At 34.9% G+C, this 26,546-nt stretch overlaps 1 protein-coding gene across 1 annotated transcript in view; it reads right to left on the reverse strand.

Annotated features, from left to right (window-relative positions):
- CASD1 (CAS1 domain containing 1) overlaps nt 1–26,546 on the reverse strand; it is a gene marked incomplete at its 3' end in the record, with an annotated part of 62,552 nt that overhangs the window by 23,913 nt on the left and 12,093 nt on the right. Inside the window, 9 exon segments of the mRNA XM_079711719.1 lie at nt 2,722–2,811; nt 3,848–4,270; nt 6,115–6,329; nt 7,548–7,671; nt 8,094–8,138; nt 8,988–9,008; nt 9,011–9,055; nt 12,425–12,487; nt 13,513–13,557. Coding sequence (XP_079567845.1) covers nt 2,722–2,811; nt 3,848–4,270; nt 6,115–6,329; nt 7,548–7,671; nt 8,094–8,138; nt 8,988–9,008; nt 9,011–9,055; nt 12,425–12,487; nt 13,513–13,557 — 1,071 coding nt within the window.

Genomic DNA, 26,546 nt, shown 5'->3' on the forward strand with positions numbered 1-26,546 from the left:
TGTCTGCAAATTTAGACCATCATCCCTAAATATCTTAGCAAGTATCACCTAAGAAGAAAGAATAGTTTCCTGTATAGTTTCTTATATTATCATTATAATACCCATGAAATTTAATATAATAGTATCTACTGTATAATCCATATATGAATTTCCTTGATTGTCCCAGTGATATCCCTTATGATTAAAAAATTTTTTTTGATTTAGGAACCTTGAACCAAGAATCACACATTGCATTTAGTTTTCATTCCGCTTTAGTCTCCTTTAATTCGAATTGTTTTCCTTTTTGTCTTTCAGGAGTCAAGTATTACAACAAAATTTAGTATTAAAAGTGTATTGAGAATCCAATTTCATTAGAATTAATAGGCTGAATGCTGGTTCTCTTCTTTTTCTAGCCCCACAAATTTTCCCTTAAGACCTTTTATTCAGGTCCTTTCATGGAAGTTATTTACAAACTCTCAAAGGAGAAAAAGCCACAATGGAACACAAAATCATCTACTGTATATACCTAACTTGCTTCACTCTCTGTATTTAATTCACAATATTTTATCCATATCTGATATAAGTTATGTTTAAAAGAATGTTTACACCAACAATTGCAATCTGACAGACCATCTGGATTATTTTAATAATTCTCTGTAATTTTTGACATAGTTTCTATTTTACTATAAAAACATGGCACAACTAAAGTCTGACATATTTTACTCAAAATAGAAAGCATTAAGATTAGGTAATTAAAATACTCATGACCATTAAAAAGTTTTTAATGAGGGTAATCCCACAAATATCCAAGAATCAAGTCCCCAAATACATTATTAACCCATGCTAATAGTGCTTTGCCAGTGTAGATACAGGTAATTTTTAACCACAAAATTCTATATAAATGAACAGGGATATGTTAATTAATCATAACAACTGATCTGTTAATGAAAAGTATGTCCTTCCAGAATATAGATGTTTATAAATTGTAACTTAGAATGTATTGGGATATAGTCTAAGATGTATTAGAATGCTAGCTTGGCAAATAATTATAATAGAATGCCAAATTGCTTTCATCCTTTTATGATCCAAATCTTTTCTGGAATCAATGAGTTGAAGAACTGAATCTGCCATTAATTCTTTCTGAATTTTTTTTTTTTTTACACAGTACTATTACCCTTTATATGTCAGCAATTAATTATGTCTTAAGTGGCATTTTCTTAAAACAAAACCCTCTCCCCAGCCCCCTTCAAATTAAACTAATCTTTCTTCATATGTCAGAGATATTTCTATGATTCAATATTCATCTTTACTTTTTAGAAAATCTGCTAAATTTATCCTACAAATTCTGAACTGGGCTTTTGAACTAATTCTTACTATCTTCATCTCTCCTTGCTTTGGATCTCTTTTATTGTCTTGGTTCTTCCACAGTTACCTGAATTCACTAGGTCCCCTTCAGCTGCAGTGTCACAGGAGTTTTACTGTTGTCACAAATATACATATCATATCCATACAATTTCAGTAAAAATTATACTTCTTCCTCTGCCTTTTGCCCTTCAAATGAGCCATCCATGAAATCGCCAGTAATTTTTGAAAATGATAAAGAGACTTAATGAAGAATAACATTAGTATTTTCTAATTGTTAGAGATATCTGAAAAACCCTAGTATTATTTATCTTCTTAACTGCTGCAATGGAAATTTCAAAATACTCCTTTCTGGGCAACACTCCCCTACTATCTCAATTTAACATTGACTCAATGTTAAATGGAATCACTGATTCTATGTTAAGTTACTGTTTATAGACGTGTGCTTTATATAAGCAAATAAAGCAATAAAAACCAGTTCAGTAGTTCCCAAATTATGAAAGAATTTGTTAAATTTTTAAAACATACTTTACAGAAATCAGTTTGTACCTTCCCTATAAAAACTTGTGTGAAAGTGGTTATTAGATACCTAGGTTTACTCTTAAAAGCTTGTTTTAAATGTATGCAGCTGTAATGTTACAATTCCGAACGCATTTTTTCTACCCCTACCAAAGCCAAGATGTCCCCATACCATGAGAATCCAAAGTCTAAAAGACATAAAAAGACACCTACGGCTAAGGGAAAAATGATTTTGTCCAGGTACAGAGGGCACTAGGTGAGCAAAGGAAGGGTCCTCCATCTCATGGAAGTGGTAATACTTATGAAGTATGGCACATAATACATGGTCAACAACAGCAGACCATCGGTATCTGAGTACTCTGAATACTGGGGCAAGAGAGTTCTAAGTTTTTAAACTTTAAAAATATAAAAATGGTTGGTCAAACTTCCTAACATACAGTGAAGGATAGAATATAAAATATAATCATCTAATTTGATTTCTTTTAATAGTAACTTGCCTATTCTAAATCCTTTGCAATTAAATATCATCTAGAAAGTTTCTTGATAACTTTAGTTGTTCAGCAGAAGGACATGAAACAATACCCTTAGATTATTAGCTGTTCCTACTACCTTAAAATTAAGGCAAAGTAAATACAAATTATTGCTTTATCTTTTAAAAAATAATTATTTTGCTTTTAAGACTATACATTCTCAAAGAGTCAGATGGTAGGAGAAAAATGGGAAGACAGAAAAATTGGGTGGGAAATAAGAAGGGTCTCCAAATGGTAGAGAATATAAAACACAAAAGAACTGGTGCCCTTAAGGAAACATTAAAGTGACATTATTTCCTATATTTTCAGAACTTAAATTCAAAATACTTACTGTACTTGCTCCAGAGATATGATAAATCAAAATCACAAGTTGCATCCAGCCTTTCCATTCATCTGTTTGTTCTCTATTTAACACTTTAGTCTGTGTAAAAGAATCAACATTTGTTTTAAAATTCATCATGAAGCTATTATTTGGACAGTATACATTAAATATGTTAACATTTTTCTCATAGGATATAAAAGCTAATGCTTCTTTCAAAAGAACCTTGGGGGAAAATCAGTTAAAGATTGTCATTTTATTTCTTGATAAAAGAGATAATAAAACTAAAGTATAATATGAATTTAAAAATGAATATAAAACAGACTTTAAATATTTGATACTTATGGTTTTATATTAAGATTACTTTTAAACTATGACAGATGTGTTTGTAAATCTAAAAAAATGGCATTTAATAATTTTCTTTAAGAAAATCTTAGAATTTTAGTTAGAAAAGATCTTACAGTTCTTTTATACTTTATTGTGAAAAAAACTCCCTTATTATACTTTATTTTCTCTAGAATATTCCCACTGGAAATGAAGAACTGATTAATCATCCTCATATGAAAGTTATATCTTACAATAGAATTTATTAATTCAAATAAATCATGACTTATAAAGGAGTTATATTAATATTCTGAGCAATTACAGCAATACTAAAATAGGAATTCAGAATATTGTGAACAGTGCCCACATTATTATGTAAGTTCTAATTTGTGTGTACATGTCTGACTATATAAACATATAAATGTAACAAGTGTTTATTAGTATAATTATATGTTTTTAACTTATAAATGATAATAGTATCTCATGTTTGAAGACCATTACAAAATTGGGAGCACCTCAACTTTCTCCATCCTCAAGCAGGCAAAATGACACCAAGTCATGATATCTTTTTCACAGGTCATTATTTTCCAACTTTTCAACAATCTTTATGAAACTATGAACTTTCTCCAAACTGTTTCAAAAAAGCAACAGTTAAGAGTCCACTAAGTGAAGTACAGCTGCAATATTCCTTCATCCTCTTCTATATATGTAAATGTTTGTATATTATGCCATGATAAATGATATTATTTCTTTAATCTACACATTGTAATGAGATGAAAAGGATAACATGAACTAAAAAGAAAATGACTCTTACCTCCTTAGTATTTTCATTGTAAAATACTCCCAAAACCAAGATGTAGATAATTGGAATAAAGAAAGTTGAGTGTGTATAAAATTTGTTTTCCTTCATAAAAAGATCTGCACGGTCACACATATAGAAATAAGCCATGATCAGGCCAAGTTTGCAGAAAGACTGTAAAAGTATTCCTAATGGAGACACAGGGGGATTGATAATATTTTTCTTTTCTTCTCCACTTTCCAAATCAGTACAAGGCTTATTCTTCCGATGAGCATTATGATGAATTATATAAAAAATTAAATATCCAATAATAGATAAAGTGAAAAAACAAGCAGCTAGCTTCTGTAGGAGAGTAAGAGGAGGCCGAGGTTGACAACAGGAACCATCTATAGGCTTCAAAATCCTATTGCAATACACGTTCATAAGAATCATTGCACTCTGTGAACAAATCAAGTTATTTCGTTATTATCTTGTCAGTAATGTATTTCCCATTAGATTTTCTCCTGTGAATACTACCGTTTCAGCACTGAAACCAAAATGCTTTTGTACTTTTTGCTACCATTTCCCAAACATTCATGTAAATAATGGTATTCCTTCAATCTGTAAATAACTACTTCAGGGTTTTTCCAACTTCTTGGGTTATTAACCATAATGAAAAATTCATTTTATAATGTGACTCAGAACACATATATGGGAAACAATACCTATCCTTACTACTTGGAATGCATCTGACATTATTCCATTCTATTCTTTAGAAAAAGAAAAAAATGCCGATTTCATGGCTGTTAATGGGCTGTGACCTTTGGTTACAAAAATACTGACAGATGTCAAGGACCAAAGAAATTTAATTAGCAGATTTTCAATACAAAAGATACCAAGATACTTAAGATAGAGTCCCAGTCTTTAGATGTGAAAAAAGAATATAAAATAACTGCCACCAAAAATAATTAATTCTTAGCTAACAGTATTTATAATATGCCCTTCATTTGGTTTACAGTTTATGGACCACTTAGGATTCAACAGTTTTAAGGTTTCTAATTTTAAATAAGGTGTAGAATCATCAACATGGTTTCATTATAATAAAAATATTCTAGGCAAGCTGTTAAGTATTTCTAGTTGAAGGTTCAGTCAAATCTAGTTTATGAAAACTTTATAGTTTAGGTACCCCTAGAACTCTTAAGATGATTACATTATTTAAGCCTAAAACATTCAAAGTACTCAGTTATTTAGAAAATCTCATTCTCTTAGCTCTGAGACTTCAGGAGACTCTGAGCCTGGAACTCTTGCAGATACTAGCCTACAAACTCCATCCTAAGGTTCTTAACCAGTTCCAGGGAGTCCACAAAGCCCCTGAAAAAATATGGAGCACCGTGTGTATGTGTGCATGCAGACATGCATTTTTCTTCAGGAGAGGAATAGAACCATTACTTTTTATCAGATACAGGGTTATGTGATCCTCAAAAAGGTTAAGAACCACTGCTTTATAAGAAAACAATAACTCTAAATAATATCTATTGTACTATGTGTGAAAATTTATAATTATGCAGTTCTCTTTTGTACTTAACCTAAAATCCTTTTCCACCCATCAATCTGGATTTGTTCAGTATCTGCTTTGTACATTGAATCATGCTTAGGGTATCAGAACTAGAAGAAAATAATAAAAATCATTCTACATATTAAAAAAATGTGCTCTTCACAGAAGTTTTTTTTTTTTTGCGGTACGCAGGCCTCTCACTGTTGTGGCCTCTCCCGTTGCGGAGCACAGGCTCCGGACGCGCAGGCTCAGCGGCCATGGCTCACGGGCCTAGCTGCTCCACGGCATGTGGGATCTTCCCGGACCGGGGCACGAACCCGTGTCCCCTGCATTGGCAGGTGGACTCTCAACCACTGCGCCACCAGGGAACCCCTTCACAGAAGTTTAATCTTGTAAATTTAAGGTTCAAGGCAAAGAGCATATAAAGCAGTAGTTTTCAAACATGAGTGTGCTGAGAACTTATAAGCTTTATATGAAACAAGGGATATTAAGAGTAACTAGCACTCACTAAATGAAATCACATTTCCTCCCTTCCATAACTTTCTCCCTTAGAGTATACTAAAACTCTCACTTATATATTCAGCTAGGTGATGGAAAGCAAAATTATTTCTAGATATATGTTTAGATAGAATAACTGCAAGCAATTAAGACTGCAATTAAATTAATTATTTATTACCACGTTAGAGTGACATACAGCTATAACCAATTAGATATTACGGTCTGTACTGACAGATACAAGAATTCTTACAGTTTCTCTGCTTGATTCAGGAAGATGTAAGCCATCCAAAGATTCCATGATGGTTTCTTGAGCAATTAATTTGGAAACACTGAACATCTTAACATTCGATTTAGAATTTCTGGTGCTGCTATTCAAAATACTGATTGCAGCTTCATTGTAGGCATCTATCTTCTCATTAGTGATCATTTTCCTATTTTCACTTAATAGATCTTCATAAACAGGATCTGCACATGAAACATATTTTTAAAAATACCCTTAAAAATCCCTACTGGTAGAAATTATAATCATGCAAGTCAGTTAACTGCATTTCACATTTTGTTGTTAAAGTTCAGAGAATTCCAAGCACTTAATAATTCATTTTAAAATAAAGTTGGCCAAGGTTTGCGATAGATTTCCTATCTTGTATTCAATTTTTGAATCAATCCATAACCCTCTTAAAGTTAAAGAACTTTTATACCTCTTCTCTCTTAGGTACACAGCTTTCAGGAAACATTTTTATGTTCTAGCATGTCTTAAGAGTTTAAAAACTTGGGATGTTGGGTTATAGCAGGTAACTGGAGTTTAAAACTGGATTATGGAAGATGGCCTAATTAAGAATAGCAGCCAATCTTTTTTTCCTCCTGTTGCTGATTCATTTTGCAAACTTTGTTCACACAATTAGGAGGTAATATTATTAAGGATCGAAGTCTTTTATCACTTACCATAAATCATTTAAATTTAACTTTTTCCTCACTTTAGTAATAGAAAGGTTAACAATGAGTCTGTAAATGAAATAGTGATTTTGGAAGAGATTATCACCACCGTGTTGTTTCTCTCAGCTTGACATTAAACTTGGAAACAATCATAAGAGTTTCTGACAAACAACTTGAATTGCTAAAATACCCAAGGCATTTCATATTGTGCTAGGCATTAAATAAGGGACATTCAATAAACTCCTGAAATGACTTGATCTAATGTCACCTTTCTCTTAAAGAATTTCATTACCAAGTATAAACTAGCTGGTTTGAATTTAAATATATTGTCGATTCCAAAGAATATTTACTTCCAGTGAACCTAATATTATGAACCAGACAATTTTTTCTCTATTTCCCAATCACAATAAATATACTTGGTAAGAAATTAAAAAATCAGAGGCAAACATCTTATTTGCCTTTAGGACTTATTCTCTTTGTTATACTCTGCAACTGTTCTACCTGCTAAGGTTCCTTGGAGAATCTCTTTATTTGTTATTAATTTTTTTTTACTTATTATATTTATTAGTCTGTCTATTCCTTAAGTTCAAAACAGGAAAGCAAATAGCTCAAATTTATTCTAATTTTTCAAACCTTATTTCAAAATTTATTCTCACAAACTAGTAATTCTGCTTCTTGAAATAGAAGATAATAGAAACCTATGCCTCAAAATATATACAAAATGACATTTTTTCATTACTTATCCCTTACCTTGTAAGACCCAATACACATCACTAGTCTTTGCCAATTTTTCTAAAAGTGGTGCTATGGAGGTAATGTTCATTTTATATTGGGAAAGTGCTTCATTGCTTCCATTGTGAATTTTAATAGACCACTAAGAGGAAGTAAAAATTAAGCATTAATTGTCACAGAAAAATTAAAGTATATAATTTCCTCTATTGTAACAAAGGTTATTTTAAGATAATTCCCATTCTTATTCAATATTAGAATAAAGTATGGTCAAATTATTTCATGAAATATATGAAAGCAGTTATAAAAAGCTGATATAAGATCAGACTTTCAATGTATAACGTTCAAGAAGAATGTAATTTTAGATATAAAATAATATTGACATTTACCATCAAATTTCCTAAGTTCCTTCAGATCTTTTTAAAAAATTATCCGTCTAATTAATTGAAATAGGAATTAAAATATAAGTATAATCAAGAATTCTATATAACATAAGTTAATTTTTTCTTAGTATGTTCTTAAGTATGAAACAAAAATCATTATGTAAGAATACAGATAATAACTTACTGTGGCAGCTCCTGCTACAACCACATGGGGCTTTGCAACAGAATCCTGAAGAAAGAAAAATCTTTATAATAGTGTTATATTCAGTTCAGGAAATTAATGCAACTAATATCCCTTAATTTTTCCCCTTAAATTTAAGTTCTTCTTCCATTTAAATGCATTTTAACTTTCTAGGGTTCCTTATCATATTCTTGTTACCACAAGATGGACACCCCATGCCTAAAACCTTACATGGTTATATGACTATACAGGATGGCATGAGGCTTGTATGGCTAATTCTTTGGTGTTCTTTAAAACAAAAACAAGGACAAAAAAACACTACTGAAATCGAACACAGCCTAATATTATTCTGAATTCTGAGTAAACTGTGTAAAGCTCTAGTATATTATGTCAGCCAATTAAAAAGCCTTCTTGGAAGCCTACAGGGTATACAGTTTAAGTGTTAAATAAAATGCAGTGCTCTAAAGAAACACGATCTTTTGGGAAAGCCAATCTAGTATGTATTTAACAAAGTAAACTGATAATTATTATAGATCATAATGTGGAAAAAAATGAGAAATTTGGTAGAGATCCTCACCTAGTGCAAATTATACTATTAATAATACTACCAGTTATATAGTACTTAGTAATTTACTAAGTATTTCTCTTAAATTAGCTCATTTTAATATAGATTCTTGCCACTTGTTAGATAGGCAGGAAGATATTATACATATCTTATAAAAAAAGGCTATAAACTCAGAAAGGTTTATAGCTATTGCTGAGGCCTGGCAGGGACAAAGCCAGAACTTAAGTCTTCCGACTACTGGGTTCAGTGCATCTTCTACAACATCAAACATCTGATAATACAATCATGTGCACAAGAAACAATTAAAAACAAGAAATCAGAAAGAGTCCAACCCATATATAAAAATAGAAATGACAGTTACTGTCTCATTATGAAGGTAAAACATGCTCAGTGGAGAAAACTATGAAAGCAGAGAAAAGTAATAACAAAATTAATCTATTTCTCATCAGAGATATTCCAGTTTCCAGTCTAGCATGCTCCATTTTACATTGCTACTTTAGTGAAACTTCCTCCTCATCCGTAGGTGGCTCCCTTTCTCACTCTTCACAGTGGTTATCCCAAATCATTTTTTCCTTACACAGGTCCCTCCTGTCCTCCTCCTCACTTTCGGCATAAAGCCTAATTCTCAAACTTCACAGAGAAAACAGAATTCATCTAGCTTGTGTGCTCTTGCCTTCCTTCCTCCGTTCTTATAACTTTGTCCATTTGCTCACCCAGTCTACCTTCCTCTGACAGGAGAGTAAACAAAATATGTTCCTATTCTGCTTAATGGCTAACCCACTGCTCTGCATTTATATCTCCTCCCTTTTTACTTCTGGAGCTATATCCATAAGTTATCTCCTCAGACTCCTGAATTATCCATTTCATCCTTCTCTAATCTTCTTTCTTCCCTCAATCCACAAAATGTTAAATCATCTTTATCCTCAAAAAATCCTCCTTCAGGGGCTTCCCTGGTGGCTCAGTAGTTGAGAATCTTCCTGCCAATGCAGGGGACACGGGTTCGAGCCCTGGTCTGGGAAGATCCCACATGCCGCGGAGCAACTAGCCCCGTGAGCCACAATTACTGAGTCTGCGCGTCTGGAGCCTGTGCTCCGCAACAAGAGAGGCCGCGATAGTGAGAGGCCCGCGCACCGCAATGAGGAGTGGCCCCCACTTGCTCCAAGTAGACAAAGCCCTCGCACAGAAACGAAGACCCAACACAGCCATTAAAAAAAAAAAAAAAAAAAAAAAACCTCCTTCAATCCTGTCTCACTCTCAAATTCTTCCTGTTCACACTTTTTTTTTTTTTGCGGTATGCGGGCCTCTCACTGCTGTGGCCTTCCCCCTGCGGAGCACAGGCTCCGGACGCGCAAGCTCAGCGGCCATGGCTCACGGGCCCAGCCGCTCCGCGGCACGCGGGATCCTCCCGGACCGGGGCACGAACCCGTGTCCCCTGCATCGGCAGGCGGCCTCCCAACCACTGCACCACCAGGGAAGCCCCTGTTCACACTCTTGACCAACAGATTACTTGGAAGAGCATTCCGCTTTCACTATGCTAATTTCTATATCTCTCATTTATGCCTCAACTTATCATGTTTTGATTTAACCATCCATTAAAACTGCCCTCAGAGCTCATTAATGAACTCTGAACTGCCAAGTCCTGTAGTTTCATTCTACCCTATAGTTCCTAAAGTGACACTACTATCCACTTTTTAAAACTCTTTCCTTCCCTGTGTGTGATATTACAGTTATTCTTCTGCTTTTCCTCTTACCCCTTTTACTACCTTCTCTCATGTCTTTTTTATAGTTCCATTCCTACACTCTCTTCTTTAATCTATACTTGCTGCCTATTCAATTATTTCTATTCAAGTCACCTCAAATACCAACTCACTCCATACCAAGACTCCCCAAATCCATCTAAGTAGCTCAGACTTAATGACTACCGTTCACCTACAGAATTAAATCTAAATTGCTGGTTTCCTTAATTACCTGTATCTGCCACTCACCTAGAAGCTCTTCGAGGAGAGGAACTCTGTTATGTTAACCAGGGTATCAACAGTGTTTAGCCTGGTGCCTAAAATATGGCAGCTAATTTATAAATATCTGTTAGATAACAGTAGAGTTGTTTAAATTCAACCTTGCTTTTATGGCTGTAAGTATCTGTAAGGCTATTTCAGTTCATAAGTATATCTTTCTAATCCACTGTTCTTCTAGAAATATTATCTCCTCTGTAAAGCTTTCTTAGATCCTCACTACTCTAAACCACCCTCATTCTAAGTGCCTCTATCCATGGTGCTTTCATAGTTCTTTGCGCTCAGTTCTACTGTTACCCTTCATATTATCATATTTATTCATAAGAAAGTCACTATCTACTAGATTGCACATTCCTCACGGCCTGAGACTGGGGCTAATTCCCAGTCACATTCCTAATACCTAGAACAAAGCTAGTAATAGTACATACATAATAAAAATATAGAACTTTGTATTCTCAGGATCTAGCAGCTTATTATGGAAATATTAAAAAATTAATACATAAATACATGCATACATACATACTCTTTGATTGAAACCAATGAACTAATCAATCTCAGGTAATTACATGGCCATCTATCCAAATAAGTTGAATCTTTCCTCTCCCCCAATAATCATAAGGAGTTTTACAACAGAACCTAAAGCTCCAAAAACTAGTGTTAGCAAATTATAAGAACAGAAGATCTGAATATGCAATGTATCTCCAGGTTAGTAAATAACAAAGGTTTTTTGTGATCTTGCCTGACTTATAAATTATATTACACTGATGTTTGTTTAACTGTGAATTTCTACTACTTTAATGGATATACTTTCAGGTCCAGCACAAAGGTAAAACACATGTTTAAATCATCTGAAATATACTCATAACATTATACTTCTGGACATTTAAAAACACATCAATAAAAACAAAACAAAATTATGTGAGATCCCAATTTTCCAGAAAGTTTAATTCTAGAAGTTGTCTGAATGTTTGTTTTTTGAAAACTTAAACATTTTCTTAAAGAAACAAAGTTAAATATGTTGACTAGGTTCTCACTGGATCCTACCAAAGTCTATTTGGTTGCCGTACTAAACACTTATTGTGAAAAGAAGCAAAGAAAAATATCATTGCAACACAAGTAATTAAGCAAAACAAGGTCAACAAAATTCAATATTGTTTTATCCATCCCAAATGCAAATACCTCTGGAAAAGAATACAGGTTTAAATAAAGGACTGACAAGGAGCTATATGGAGAGACTGTGGAAGTTCTAAAGTGGACTTGTGAGAAGTTAGGGGTTTTCTAAGGTTAACAGCATACTTGCCTAATTTATCTCCAAACATTACGAGCCAAATCACATTAGGCTCGACTTTTAGGTCACAAATATAATGATAAAAGGGAAGAAAACAGGATATTAAAAAAAAAAGTTTCCTGAAGTATCAGGACATGAGTTTGAAGAACAAAGTGGACAAATGCTCAAGAGAATGTATATAGTGCTAGAAAGATGATCTGAGTTTGAATTAACTGAGCTACAACAGTAACAGAAAGTTTTAAATCAGTAAAGTGTGGTATAAGCACAATCACCATAGGGTTAGAATGGTGATAACAGAGGCACTGGATCAAAACTTTGTTCTCTCAGTAAAGTGATAATCAACTCAGCATGGTCGAAATCAAAAAGGTTGGTATAAAGTACAGGAGAGTGCGACAGGTGAGTACGGGAGAATGAGCTTTCAAAATGTGATTGCTCAAAACCAGCAAGGCCTATATTTTCAAATACAGACCTCAGTCCACACTTTGATACACTGTTTCATAGAACCATTAACCTCTGGATGCCACAGAAAATCCTAAAAGAGAAATGTAAGAAAAGAAGTCAAAGAAAATATTGTATCCACCATTCAAAATAAACTTTACCATATCTCTTATAGAGTACTTAAAAGTAAAACACTACCTTATCTACAATATCTTCATCTCTCATCTCATTTTGGTAAGAGTCTCACAATAGTTCTCCTTATGTCCACTTTTGCTTTTCTCTAAAATATTCCCCACATTTTAGTCAGAGTAATGTTTTAAAATTTTAAATCTGATCTTGCCACACCCCTGCTTAAGTATGCAAGGACTTTCAATCAGTTGCCCTGAGAATAAATTCCAGAGTCCTTAAAATTCCTAAGAAGTTGCAGGATCTGGCCTCTGCCTAGACATTCTGTCTTTTCTCCTGCCATTTTCCCCCTTGCTAAGTGTCCTTTTGGTTCTCATTCAGCTCCTGCAATGCTCTATGTGCTCCTTTTTCTCCAGGGCTTTGTTCCTGTTCCTTCTGCCTATAATGCTAATAAATTCTCCCCCTAAGACTAACTAGCTTGAGGCCTCAGTTAAAACATTATTTCCTCAAGGAGAAAAACTACTTTTAATAATTCCTTGTTCTATACATTTCTAATGCCCCACTTTTTCCTTTTTGCCATCCTTATCCCATGTTTAATTGCACATAGAAAACTATAATGACTTATAAACTCCATTAGATCTAGGACATTGTTGTCTTGATCCCCATCTGTATTCTCAGTATCTAGAAGTCACCTGTGACTGGGAATTCAAGAAATTAATATATGTTCTTTTATGAACTTTGATCCTAAATACATACTGGTTTCAAATTAACGTACAAGATTATTTTTTCCTGGATAAAAATCTGAGAGACCAAATTTTCTATGTTATTACACAAAATAGTGCACACATTTATTAAATTATCTTACTCTACTTATCTGCTCCCAATACACTGAAGCACATTTAGCATGTTCAAAGCATTAGCTGATCTGCAAATAAATTAACCAATGAATAGTTTCAACATTATAACATTTAGCTTACTGTTATATGAACTTACCACTTTAACTGATGCAGTCTTGTCTTCAAAAGGAATGTTTTCATGCTGCCATAAAAAACGGGGAGAGACAACAGAGAAATATTAATGTGTAGATTAATGTATGTAAATAATTCCTCCTTTAGCTGCTTTTGTTGACTCATTTATACACCATATCCCAATTAACTACATTCAACCTGAAGGGGAAAAGACTTGCATAGACTGCCAAAAAATAAGTGATATTAAACTGTTTATGTGATCTTCAACATGTAAGATGTAGTTTAAAGATAAAACTCCAACTATGAATAAGCAGGTATGTGAACACGCCTATGTAAATTATCTTTTTGCCAAGCTTCCCATGATTCAAATTTAGTCCTAGTATTATTATCTATGGTAGAGACAGATTGCTGCCACTGTAATATGGCTAGATGTAATATGGGTCATTTCCAGGCTGAAGTTCCCAGGGCAATTCTAGTCTCTGCCTTAACCTGATACAGAGACTGACGAGGTTGAACGTCCCAAATGGTACAACTAGAAAATAGTAAAAATTCCAATAGCAAAAATCCCTGAATGACTGCATGGAGCAAAGCCCTTTGCCAAACCACCTAGGACAAGCAGTGCTAAGTATTAAGATTGTGTTGCTGCAGCAACATCTAGTCTATTCTCACCAATATACTAGTACAGGCCCTGTCTAAACAGGAATGGACATATATGACTCTAGGTTATTGTAGATTTCACTTAGAAGGCAGTAAATAGTCCAGTTGTAGAAAACAATTAAAATCCAGAGACTACAACTTCTTGTAACTAAGTGTTCCATAAAAAGAATAAAAATCCTTTCATAGTTAAATATCCAGGATGGAACAGGGATGGTTAATAAGAAGCTAATTCTCTTCCTAAAACCAAGGTTGAAATGTTTCCATTAATTTAACCAGACAGTATTTGTTTTTATAATGAAATAAAGTTTGCTTTTATCAACAAGCTAAATTTTTAAATTCTTATTAGTCCTGCTTAAGCATCTTTTCCCAAAATGACTTTTTAAAAAAAATTTTTTTATTGGAGTATAGTTGATTTACAATATTGTATTAGTTTCAGATGTACAGCAAAGTGAATCAGTTATACATATACATATATCCATTCTTTTCCCATATAGGCCATAACAGAGTATTGAGTAGAGTTCCCTGTGCTATACAGCAGGTTCTTATTAGTTATCTATTTTATATATAGTAGTGTGTATATGTCAATCCCAATCTCCCTATTTATCCCTCCCCACCCTATCCCCTGGTAACCATAAGTTTGTTTTCTATATCCGTGACTCTACTTCTGTTTTGTAAATAAGTTCATTTGTACCCTTTTTCCCCAAAAGGACTCGAGGCCATTAATTCAACAGAACTTTAAGGTATGATGTATGAAAAAAGTTTTCTTGGTCAAATAAGTCTGGGAAATACTGGGACAGAGAAAATCATATAGGTGTTCTCTTCCTGCTCCATCCTAACCTTTAACAAATTCTTACTCAGAGAAATCGTGTGTCATGAATTTTTTTTCCTTTTTGCATAGCACAGTTAATTCAATCAATTCAATCTTTGTTTCCTTTATTATTTTAATATAACATTTGCTATATACAAAATAATATATCACATATATGTAAGTCACAAGGCATAGTAAAAATAAATAAGCACTTGTGAATCCATGGCACAAATCAGAATGCTACCAACACATGGAATGACCTATGTGGCCCTCTCACTCTCAAATTCCTTGCTTTGCCCAAAAAGAACAACCATCCTGAATTTTATTTTGCTTTCTTTTTTATTATACAGTTTTGTCACATGTATGTGTATCTTCAAATGATATACTGTTCCGTTGTGTTGGCTTTCACTCCAACTTTTAATTTTGAAAAATTTCAGACTTATTATAGCAAAGTTAATACCCTTTACCAATGGTTAATATTTTCTACACTAGCTTCACGTGTCTCTACGCACCACATGTATTGGGTGGGCCAAAAGTTCAGTTTTTTCCGTTAGGTGGCTCTAGTAGCACTTAGTTGTCTTTAACTTCATTCGAAACAATTTTGTTAGATTGTATGTGACAGCTATCATATCAGCGTGCATTTAAAAAAAGACATCAAAATTGGTGAATTTTTGTATAGCCATCTTAATATTGAAGATGGAAGAAAAAATGACGTTTTTGGCATATTATGCTTCATTATTTCAAAAAGCAAGTGAAATGCAAAAAAAGATTTGTGCAGCGTATGGAGGTGTTGTGACTGATCAAACATGTCAAAAGTGGTTTGTGAAGTTTCATGCTGGAGATTTCTTGCTGGCCGATGCTCCACGGTCAGGTTGAAGTTGATAGCAATCAATTCAAAACAGTAATTGAGAACAATCAGTGTTATACCACACAGGAGATAGCTGACATACTCAAAATATCCACAACAAGCTTTGGAAATCATTTGCACCAGCCTGGTTATGTGAATCACATTGATGTTTAGGTTCCACGTAAGTTAAGAGAAAAAGACCTTCTTTACCACATCTCCGCATGCAATTCTCTACTGAAATGTAATGAAAATGTTCTGTTTTTAAAACAAATTGTGACGGGCGATGAAAAGTGGACACTGTACAACAACGTGGAATGGAAGAGATCGTGCGGCAAGTGAAATGAACCACCACCAACCACACCAAAGGCTGGTCTTCATCCAAAGAAGGTGATATTGTGTATATGGTGGGATTGGAAGGGAGTTCTCTATGATGAGCTCCTTCAGGAAAACCAAATGATTAATTCCAACAAGCACTGCTCCCAATTAGACCAACTGAAAGTGGCACTTGACGAAAAGTATCCAGAATTAGTCAACAGAAAAATGCATAATCTGCCATCAGGATAACACAAGATCACGTTTCTTTGATGACCTGGCAAAAACTGTTACAGCTTGGCTAGGAAGTTCTGATTCATTCGCTGTATTCACCAGACATTGCACCTTTGGATTTCCATTTATTTAGGTCTTTACAAATTCTCTTAATGGAAGAAAAATTCAATTCCCGAGAAGCCTGTAAAAGGCACCTGGAACAGTTCTTTGCTCAAAAAGATAAAAAGTTTTGGGAAGATGGAATTATGAAGTTGCCTGAAAAATCGCAGAAGGTAGTGGAACAAAAGGGTGAACACATTGTTCAATAACATTCTTCGTGAAAATGAAAAATGTGTCTTTTATTTTTACTTTAAAAACCGAAGGCAGTTTTTGGCCCACTCTATACATAGTTTTTCTCCTTTGCTGAACCATATGAAAGTAAACTGCAGACATAATAACAATTTCACCCTTAAATACTTAAGTACACATCTCCAAAGAATATGTACATTCTCTTACATAACTGCAATACTACAGTCCCACCTAAGAATTTGACATTGATATTATCTAATTTAATATACAGTGCATGTTCAACTTTCCCTAATTCCCCAATAATGTCTTCTCTATAGTTCTTATATTTTATTTTATTTTTATTTATTTTTTTATTTTTTGCGGTACGCGGGCCTCTCACTGCTGTGGCCTCTCCCCTTGCAGAGCACAGGCTCCGGACACGCAGGCCCAGCGGCCATGGCTCACGGGCCCAGCCGCTCCGCGGCATGTGGGATCTTCCCGGACCGGGGCACGAACCCGCGTCCCCTGCATCGGCAGGTGGACTCTCAACCACTGCGCCACCAGGGAAGCCCTATAGTTCTTATATTTTAATCTAGAATTCAATTAAAACCAGGTATTGTGTACCCAATTGGAGACAAGATGGTGGAGAAAAAGGACCTTGAGCCCACCTCCTCTCACGAGAACATCAAAATCACAACTAACTGCTGAACAACCATGGATTAAAAAAAGACTAGAACCTACCAAAAAAGATATTCTACACCCAAAAACATAAAGAAGAAACCAACAAGACAGTAGGAGAGGCACAGTCATGATATAATCAAATTCCATATCCTGGGTGGGTGACCCACAAGAAGAATAATTATATCACAGAAGTTCTCCCACAGGAGTGAGAGTTCTGAGCTCCATGTCAGGCCCCCAGCCTGGGGGTCCGGCATTGAGAGGAGGAACCCCCAGAGCATTTAGCTTTGAAGGCCAGTGGGGCTTGACTGCAGTAGCTCCGCAGGAATGGGGGAAACAGAGGGCACACACAAGGTCTTGTGAGGGCACACTTAGAGGGCACACATAAGGTCTTGTGAGCACCAGGACCCAGGGCAAAAACAGTGACTTCATAAGACACTGGACTGGACCTACCTGCTGGTCTTGGAGGGTCTCCTGGGAGGCTTGGGCAACTGTGTCTCTCTCTGGGGGTCATAAAAGCTGGTGGTGTAATATCGGGGAGTGTTCCTCTACTTGAATTCTTGCTGGAGACAGACATCTTTCTTGGGTAATTAGCATCAAGACCAGGTCCCACCTAACAGCCTGTAGGCTCCAAGGCTGGAACACCTCAGGCCAAACAATCAACAGGCTGGGAACACAGCCCCACTCATCAGCAGACAGGCTGTCTAAAGACTTCCTAAGCCCATAGCCACCTCTAGACATGCCCCTTGACATAGCCCTGCCCACCAGAGGGCCAAGACCCAGCTCCATTTACCAGTGCACAAGCACCAGCCTCTCCCACCAGAAGTCTGTACAAACATCTGGACCAGATTAACACACCACAAGGCAGACACCAGAAGCAAGAAAACTATGATCTGGCAGCCCGTGGAACCAAGTCTGCAAACGCAGGTCAGAACCTACCCTGGGACCAGCTGGTCACTGGACCTTGGGTAATGAGAGGGAAAGTGTACTGCTGGGACACAAAGGACATACCCTATACGGGGCCACTTCTCCGAGGTCGAGAAACATAACTAAACTTCCACATACATAAAAACACAAATAGAAATTTAGACAAAACGTGATGGCAGAGGAATATGTTCCAGATGAAGGAAAAAGAAAAAAACCCAGAAGAACTAAGTGATGCAGAGATAGGCAATCTACCTGAGAAAGAGTTAAGAGTAATGATTGTAAAGATCATCCAAGAAATCAGGAAAAGCATGGATACACAGAGCAAGAAGGTACAAGAAGTTTACAGCAAGGAGTCAGAAAATATAAAGAGAAACCAAACAGAGATGAAGAATACAGTAATTGAGATGAAAAATACACTAAAAAGAATCAACAGCAGAATAAATGAGGCAGAAGAATGGATAATTAGGTAAGTGAACTGGAAGACAGAGTGCTGGAAATCACTGCTGTGGAAAAGAAAAAAGAATGAAAAAAAACGAGGACAGTTTAAGAGACCTCTGGGACAATGTCAAATGCACCAACATTCACATGATAGGGGTCCCAGAAGAAGAGAGAGAGAAAGGTCCTGAGAAAATATTTGAAGAGATAACAGTTGAAAATTTCCCTAACATGGGAAAGGAAACAGTCACCCAAGGCCAGGAAGCACAGAGAGTCCCATATAAGATTAATCCAAGGAGGAAGATGCCCAGAAACACAGTAATCAAACTGACAGAATTTAAAAACAAGAGAAAATATTAAAAGCAACAAGGGAAAAGCAACAACTAACATACAAGGAAATCCCCATAAGACTATCGGCTGATTTTTCAGCAGAAACTGTACAGGCCAGAAGGGAATGGCATGATATATTTAAAGTGATGAAAGGGAAACACCTGCAATGAAGAATACTCTACCCAGCAAAGCTCTCATTCAGATTTGAGGGAGAAATCAAAAACTTTACAGACAAGCAAAAACTAAAAGAATTCAGCACTACCCAACCACCTTTACAACAAATGCTAAAGGAATTTCTTTAGATGGAAAGAAAAGGCAACAATTAGAAACAATAAAATTATGAAATGGGAAAACTCACCAGTTAAGGCAAACATAGAGTAAAGGTAGCAAAACACCCACATGCAAATATAATACCAAAACCAGTAACTGTGAGAGAAGCAAAGTACAAATGCAGGATATTTGAAATGCATTTGAAATTAAGATATCAGCAACTTAAAACAATCATGTATATATATAGACTGCTATCAAAACCTCATGATAACCACAAACCAAAAAACTATAATAGATATACATACAAAAAAGAAAAAGGAATCCAAACACAACGCTAAGGATAGTCATCAAATCAGAAAAGAAGAGAACAAAAGAGGGAAGGAAGAAAATAGACCTATAAACACAAATCCAAAACAACAGCAAAAAGAACATACATATCGATAATTACCTTAACTGTAAACAGAGTAACTGCTCCAACCAAAAGACGCAGACTGGTTGAATGGATACAAAAACAAGACCCGTATATAGGCTGTCTGAAAGAGACCCACTTCAGATCTAGAGACACATACAGAATGAAAGTGAGGGGATGGAAAAAGGTATTCCAAACAAATGGAAATTAAAAGAAAGCTGGAGTAGCAATACTCGTATCAGAGAAAATAGACTTTAAAATAAAGAATGTTATAAGAGACAAAGAAGGACACTACAGAATGATCAAGGGATCAATCCAAGAAGAAAAGATAACAATTGTAAATATATATGCACCCAACATAGGAGCACCTCAATATACAAGGCAAATGTTAACAGACATAAAAGGAGAAATTGCCAGTAACACAGTAATAGGGGGACTTTAACACCCCATGTATGTCAATGGAAAAATCATCCAGACAGAAAATGAATAAGGAAACACAGGCCTTAAATGACTCATAGACCATTGGATTTAATTGATATTTATAGAGCATTTCATCTGAAAGCAGAAGAATGCACATTCTTTTCAAGTGAACATGGAACATTCTCCAGGAGAGGTCACATACTGGGCCACAAAGCAAGCCTGGGTAAATGTAAGAAAACTGAAATCATAACAAGTATCTTTTCCAACCACAATGCTATGAGATTAGCAATCAACTAACAAGAAAAAAAGTATAAAACACACAAACATGTGGAGGCTAAACAATATGCTACGAAACAACAAATGGATCACTGAAGAAAACAAAGCGGAAATCAAAAAATACCTAGAGACAAATGAAAATGAAAACACGACGATCCAAAACCTATGGGATGCAGCAAGAGCAGTTCTAAGAGGGAAGTTTATAGCAATACAAGCTTACCTCAGGAAACAAGAAAGGTCTCAAATGAACAACCTAACCTTATACCTAAAGCAACTAGAGAAAGAAGAATAAACAAAACACAAAGTTAGCAGAAGGAAAGAAATCATAAAGATCAGATCAGAGATAAATGAAAGAGAGACAAAAACAATAGAAAAGATCAATGAAACTAAAAGCTGGTTCTTTCAAAAGATAAACAAAATTGCAAACCATTAGCCAGACTCATCAAGAAAAAAAGGGAGAAGACTCAAATCAATAGAATTAGAAATGAAAAAGGATAAGTTACAATGGACACCACAGAAATATAAAGGATCATAAAAGACTATTGAAAGCAACTCTATGCCAATAAAATGGACAACCTAGAAGAAATGGACAAATTCTTAGAAAGGTACATTTCCCAAAGCTGAACCAGGAAGAAATGGAAAATATGAACAGACCAATCACAAGCACTGAAATTGAAACTGTGACTAAAAACTCCCAACAAAATCCAGGACCAGATGGTTTCACAGGTGAATTCTATCAAACATTTAGAGAAGAGTTAACACTTATTCTTCTGCAACTCTTCCAAAAATTGCAGAGGAGGGAACACTCCCAAAATCATTCTATGAGACCATGATCACCCTGACACCAAAACCAGACAAAGATACCACAAAAAAAGAAAATTACAGGCCAATATCACTGATGAACATAGACGCAAAAATACTTAACAAAATTGTAGCAAACTGAATCCAACAATACATTAAAAGGATCATACACCATGATCAAGTGATATTTATCCCAGGGATGCAAGGACTGTCCAATATCTGCAAATCAATCAGTGTGATACACCACATCAACAAATTTAGGAATAAAAACCATATGGTCATCTCAATAGATGCAGAAAAAACTTTTGATAAAATTCAACACCCATTTATGATAAAAACTCTACCGAAAGTAGGCACAGACAGAACCTACCTCAACATAATAAAGGCCATATATGACAAACGCACAGCTAACATCATACTCAATGGTGAAAAGCTGAAAGCATTTCCTCTAAGATCAGCAAACAAGACAAGGATGTCCACTCTTGCCACTTTTATTCAACATAGTTCTGGAAGTCCTAGCCACGGCAATCAGAGAAGAAAAAGAAACAAAAGGGATCCAAATTTTTTAAAAAAGCAGTAAAACTGACACCGTTTGCAAATGACGTGATACTACACATAGAAAATCCTAAAGATGCTACCAGAAAACTACTAGAGCTCATCCATGAATTTGGTAAAGTTGCAGGATACAAAATTAATACACAGAAATCTCTTGCATTCCTATGCACTAACAACAAAAGATCTGAAAGAGAAATCAAGGAAACAATCCCATTTACCATCACATCAGAAAGAATAAACCTACCTAAGGAGGCAAAAGATCTGTACTTCGAAAACTGTAAGACGTTGATGAAAGAAATCGAAGATGACACGAACAGATGGAAAGATATATTGTACCATGTTCTGGGATGGGAAGAATCAACATCTTCAAAATGACTACAATACCCAATGTAATCTACAGATTCAATGCAACCCTTATGAAATTACGAAAGGCATTTTTTTGCAGATCTAGAACAAAAAAATCTTAAAATTTGTATGGAAACACAAAAGACTCCAAATAGCCAAAGCAATCTTGAGAAAGAAAAATGGAGTGGGAGAAATCAGGTTCTCTGACTTCAGACTACACAACAAAACTACAGTTATCAAAACAGCATGGTACTGCCATAAAACAAAAATACAGATCAATGGAACAGGCTGGAAAGCCCAGAAATAAATGCAGCATCCATGGTCAATTAATCTACGACAAAGGAGGCAAGGATATACTATGGAAAAAAGACAGTCTCTTCAGTAAGTGCTGCTGGGAAAACTGGACAGCCACATGTTAAAGAATGAAATTAGAACATTCTCTAACACCAAACACAAAAGTAAACTTAAAGTGGATTAAAGAACTAAATGTAAGAGTAAAGAACTAAATGTACTAATAGCTCTTAGAGGAAAACATAGGCAGAACACTCTTTGACATAAAGTGCAGCAGTATTTTTTGGATTCACCTCCTAGAGTAATGAAAACAAAAATACACAAATGGGACCTAATTAAACTTAAAAGCTTTTGCACAGCAAAGGAAACCATAAACAAAATAAAAAGACAACACATAGAATGGGAGAAAATATTTGCAAATGATGCAACGGACAAGGAATTAACCTCCAAAATATACAAACAGCTCATGCACCTCAATATAAAAAAAAAAAAAAAACCAATCAAAAAATGGGCAGAAGATCTAAATAGACATTTCTCCAAAGATATATGGATGGCCAAAAAAGCACATGAAAAGATGCTCAACATTGCTAATTGTTACAGAAGTGCAAATCAAAACTACAATGAGGTATCACCTCACACCCGTCAGAATGGCCATCATCAAAAAGTTTACAAACAATAACTGCTGAAGAACGTGTGGAGAAAATGGAACCCTCTTATACTGTTGGTGGGAATGTAATTTGGTACAGCCACTATGGAGAACAGTATGGAGGTTCCTTAAAAAACTAAAAATAGGGGCCTCCCTGGTGGCGCAGTGGTTGAGAGTCCGCCTGCCGATGCAGGGGATACGGGTTCGTGCCCCGGTCTGGGAGGATCCCATATGCCGCGGAGCGGCTGGGCCCGTGAGCCATGGCTGCTGAGCCTGCGCGTCCGGAGCCTGTGCTCCGCAACGGGAGAGGCCACGACAGTGAGAGGCCCGCGTACCACAAAAAAAAAAAAAAAAAATAGAGCTACCATATGATCCAGCAATCCCACTCCTGGGCATATATCCAGAGAAAACCATAATTTGTAAAGATACATGCACCCAGTGTTCATTGTAGCACTATTTACAACAGCCAAGACATGGAAGCAACCTAAATGTCCACTGACAAAGCAATAGATAAAGAAGATGTGGTACATATATTCAATGGAATATTACTCAGCCATAAAAAAGAATGAAATAATGCCATTTGCAGCAACGTGGATGGACCTAGAGATTAGCATTCTGAGTGATGTGAACCAGACAAAGACAAATATCATATGATATCACTTATATGTGGAATTTAAAAAGTGATACAAATGAACTTATATACAAAACAGAAATAGACCCACAGGCATAGAAAACAGACTTAATGTTACCAAAGGAAAAAGTGGGGGGAGGGATAAACTAGGAGTTTGGGATTAACATATACACAGTATTATATATAAAATAGATAACCAACAAGAACCTACTGTATAGCACAGAGAACTATACTCAGTATTTTTTAATAAACTATAATGTAAAAGAATTCTGAAAAAGAATATATATATATATATTCACTTTGCTATACACCTGAAACTTACACAACATTGTAAATCAACTATACTTCAATAAAAAAGAAAAGAAAAAACAACAGGTATTGCATTTAGTTGTCATGTCTCTTTAGTTTCATTTTATATATCAATTTATTTTATCAATACACATCAAATATTATGTTCGTTATTTTTTTAGAATCTAGGTTAATTGATAAAATGCACCAAATCTAGATTATAAACAGCACCGATAGTTACCTTCTTGAACATCTCTTTACATGAGTCACTTTCTGTAATAGTTCTAAATGTTCATAGACTATACAAATGTTCACCCTCACATAATAATGCAAATTATTTTTTGAAGTGTTTGTAACAATGTACCCTCACCAGTGGTTTGAGACACAGCCTCTCTAATACATCTTGTTAAGACTTCATATTTTTTGCCATTGTCAAACTTAATTTTGCCACTAAAGTAGGTATAAAATGCTATCTCACTATGGTCTTAATTTGCATTTCCCCTATTACTAATGAGGTTAAACATCTTTTAGATTTACACTGGGATTTATGTTTCCTTTTCTGTGAAATGCCTGATCATGCCTTTCCTCTTTTTATTCTACTGGGTTGTCTTTTTTATTAATTGGTTCCTTTTATCTCTTGGATATATGCAACAAATATTGTCTCCCAGTTTATAGTTGTCTTTTTTCTTTAAGGTATCTTTTGATGAACACGTAATCTTAAAGAGTGTGAATTTATTCATCTTTTATTTTATGGTTAGCATTTTTTGTTTCTTATGTACGAAACTTATCCCTACCTAAGGTACCAAAGATATTCTATATTTTTTTCTAAAGGTTTCAAAGTTTTGACTTTCACATTTAAGTCTAAATTCATCTAGAAATGATTATACTTGATGGTGTGAGGTAAGGGTCCAATTTCACTTTTTTCCGTTATATGACCAATTGACTCAGCATCATTAATTGAAAGACTTTCCTATCCCTACGGATCTTCAATGGCATATCTGTTAAGTTTTTTTTTGTATATGACTGTGTCTATTTTAGAGTTGTATATTCTGCTCCATTGGTTTCTTTGTTTAGCTCTCCCAATACCACAGTTTGTCAATTAAAAGATGTCTAGTTAAAATAGGTCTTGATATTGGAGAAGTCCTTTCTACCTTGCTCTTTAGATCTCTTGCAGTTATTTTTGGTCCACTGCCCTCCATATAAAATTTGGAATGAACTGGTAAAGTTCTACAACAAATCCTGTTAGAATTTTTTGAACCTATAGATTAATTTGAGAATAACTGACATGTTTACAATATTGAGTCTTCCCATTCCAGAATACAGTACATAACTTCCATTTAATTATACTTAAATTGTCTTTTAATAACATTTCATGAGTTTTCTGCATATACACCTTCCTTAGTTACTATGTTTATTCCTATGTACTATGTGCTTTTTGTTATTACAGTATATTTTATTTATTTATTTATTTATTTTTTATTTTTTATTTTTTTTTTGTGGTACGCGGGCCTCTCACTGTTGTGGCCTCTCCCGTTGCGGAGCACAGGCTCCGGATGCGCAGGCTCAGCAGCCATGGCTCACGGGCCCAGCCGCTCCGCGGCATATGGGATCCTCCCAGACCGGGGCACGAACCCGTATCCCCTGCATCGGCAGGCGGACTCTCAACCACTGCGCCACCAGGGAGGCCCTACAGTATATTTTAAATAACATTTTTGAACTCTATATTCCTGACAAGTAGATATGCAATTAATTTTTAACAGCTTTATTGAATTACAATTAATTTTCATATATTTACCTTATAATCAGCTATATTATTAAAATTTTTATTACATCTAGTAAATTTTCTGTAGATTCTTTGGGATTTTCTGTGTAGATAACTGTATTATAAAATATCAAGTTTATTTCTTTCTAATCCTTACATCTTTAAATTATCTTTCTTTGGCTAAGGATCTCTAATACAATATTGAATAGAAGCAGCAATAATGGACTTCCTTGTTTTCTTCCCGAGTTTAATGGAAATGTGTCTAGCATTTTACCATTGGAACATTTACAGTAGGATTCTAGAATTTTTATCAGAATGAGTTAGAATACAAAGAAACTTACCTAACAGAGAGAGAATGATACCAGTTCTCTGATATTGTCAGGACTTGGTTAATGGCCCAATATGTGACCAAAAAAAGATTTCATGTGTGCTTTGAAAAAATATATTCTCTGATGTCTTTAGTGTATGCTTTAAGTACTGAACTATAAGTTCGTAAAATCAGCATGTTAACAGTCTACTCTATGTTTACTTATTTGCTTGCACTATTATTAATTGCATGAGCAGTGAGTAATTCTCCCACTGTGGTAGAGAATCTGTCAACTTTTCACTGTAATCATGTTAACTTTTGCTTTATAAATTTTAGGGCTAATTTATTAAATGCCTACAATTCAAAATCTCCCTAGTGATTTGAATCTTTTGTCACTAAAAAGTATCCCCAATAAGGCTTTTTGCCTCTTCATCTATTTTGTCTTATATTAATACAACTTATCTTTTTTAATAAATATTTGTCTGGTAAATCTCTTCTCATTTTAAATTAAATCCTTCCTATGTCCTTTTGTTTTAGGTATCTTTTTTTTTTTTTTTTTTTGC

Source organism: Hyperoodon ampullatus, assembly GCF_949752795.1.
Source record: "Hyperoodon ampullatus genome assembly, chromosome: 9".
Classification (NCBI taxonomy): domain Eukaryota; kingdom Metazoa; phylum Chordata; class Mammalia; order Artiodactyla; family Ziphiidae; genus Hyperoodon; species Hyperoodon ampullatus.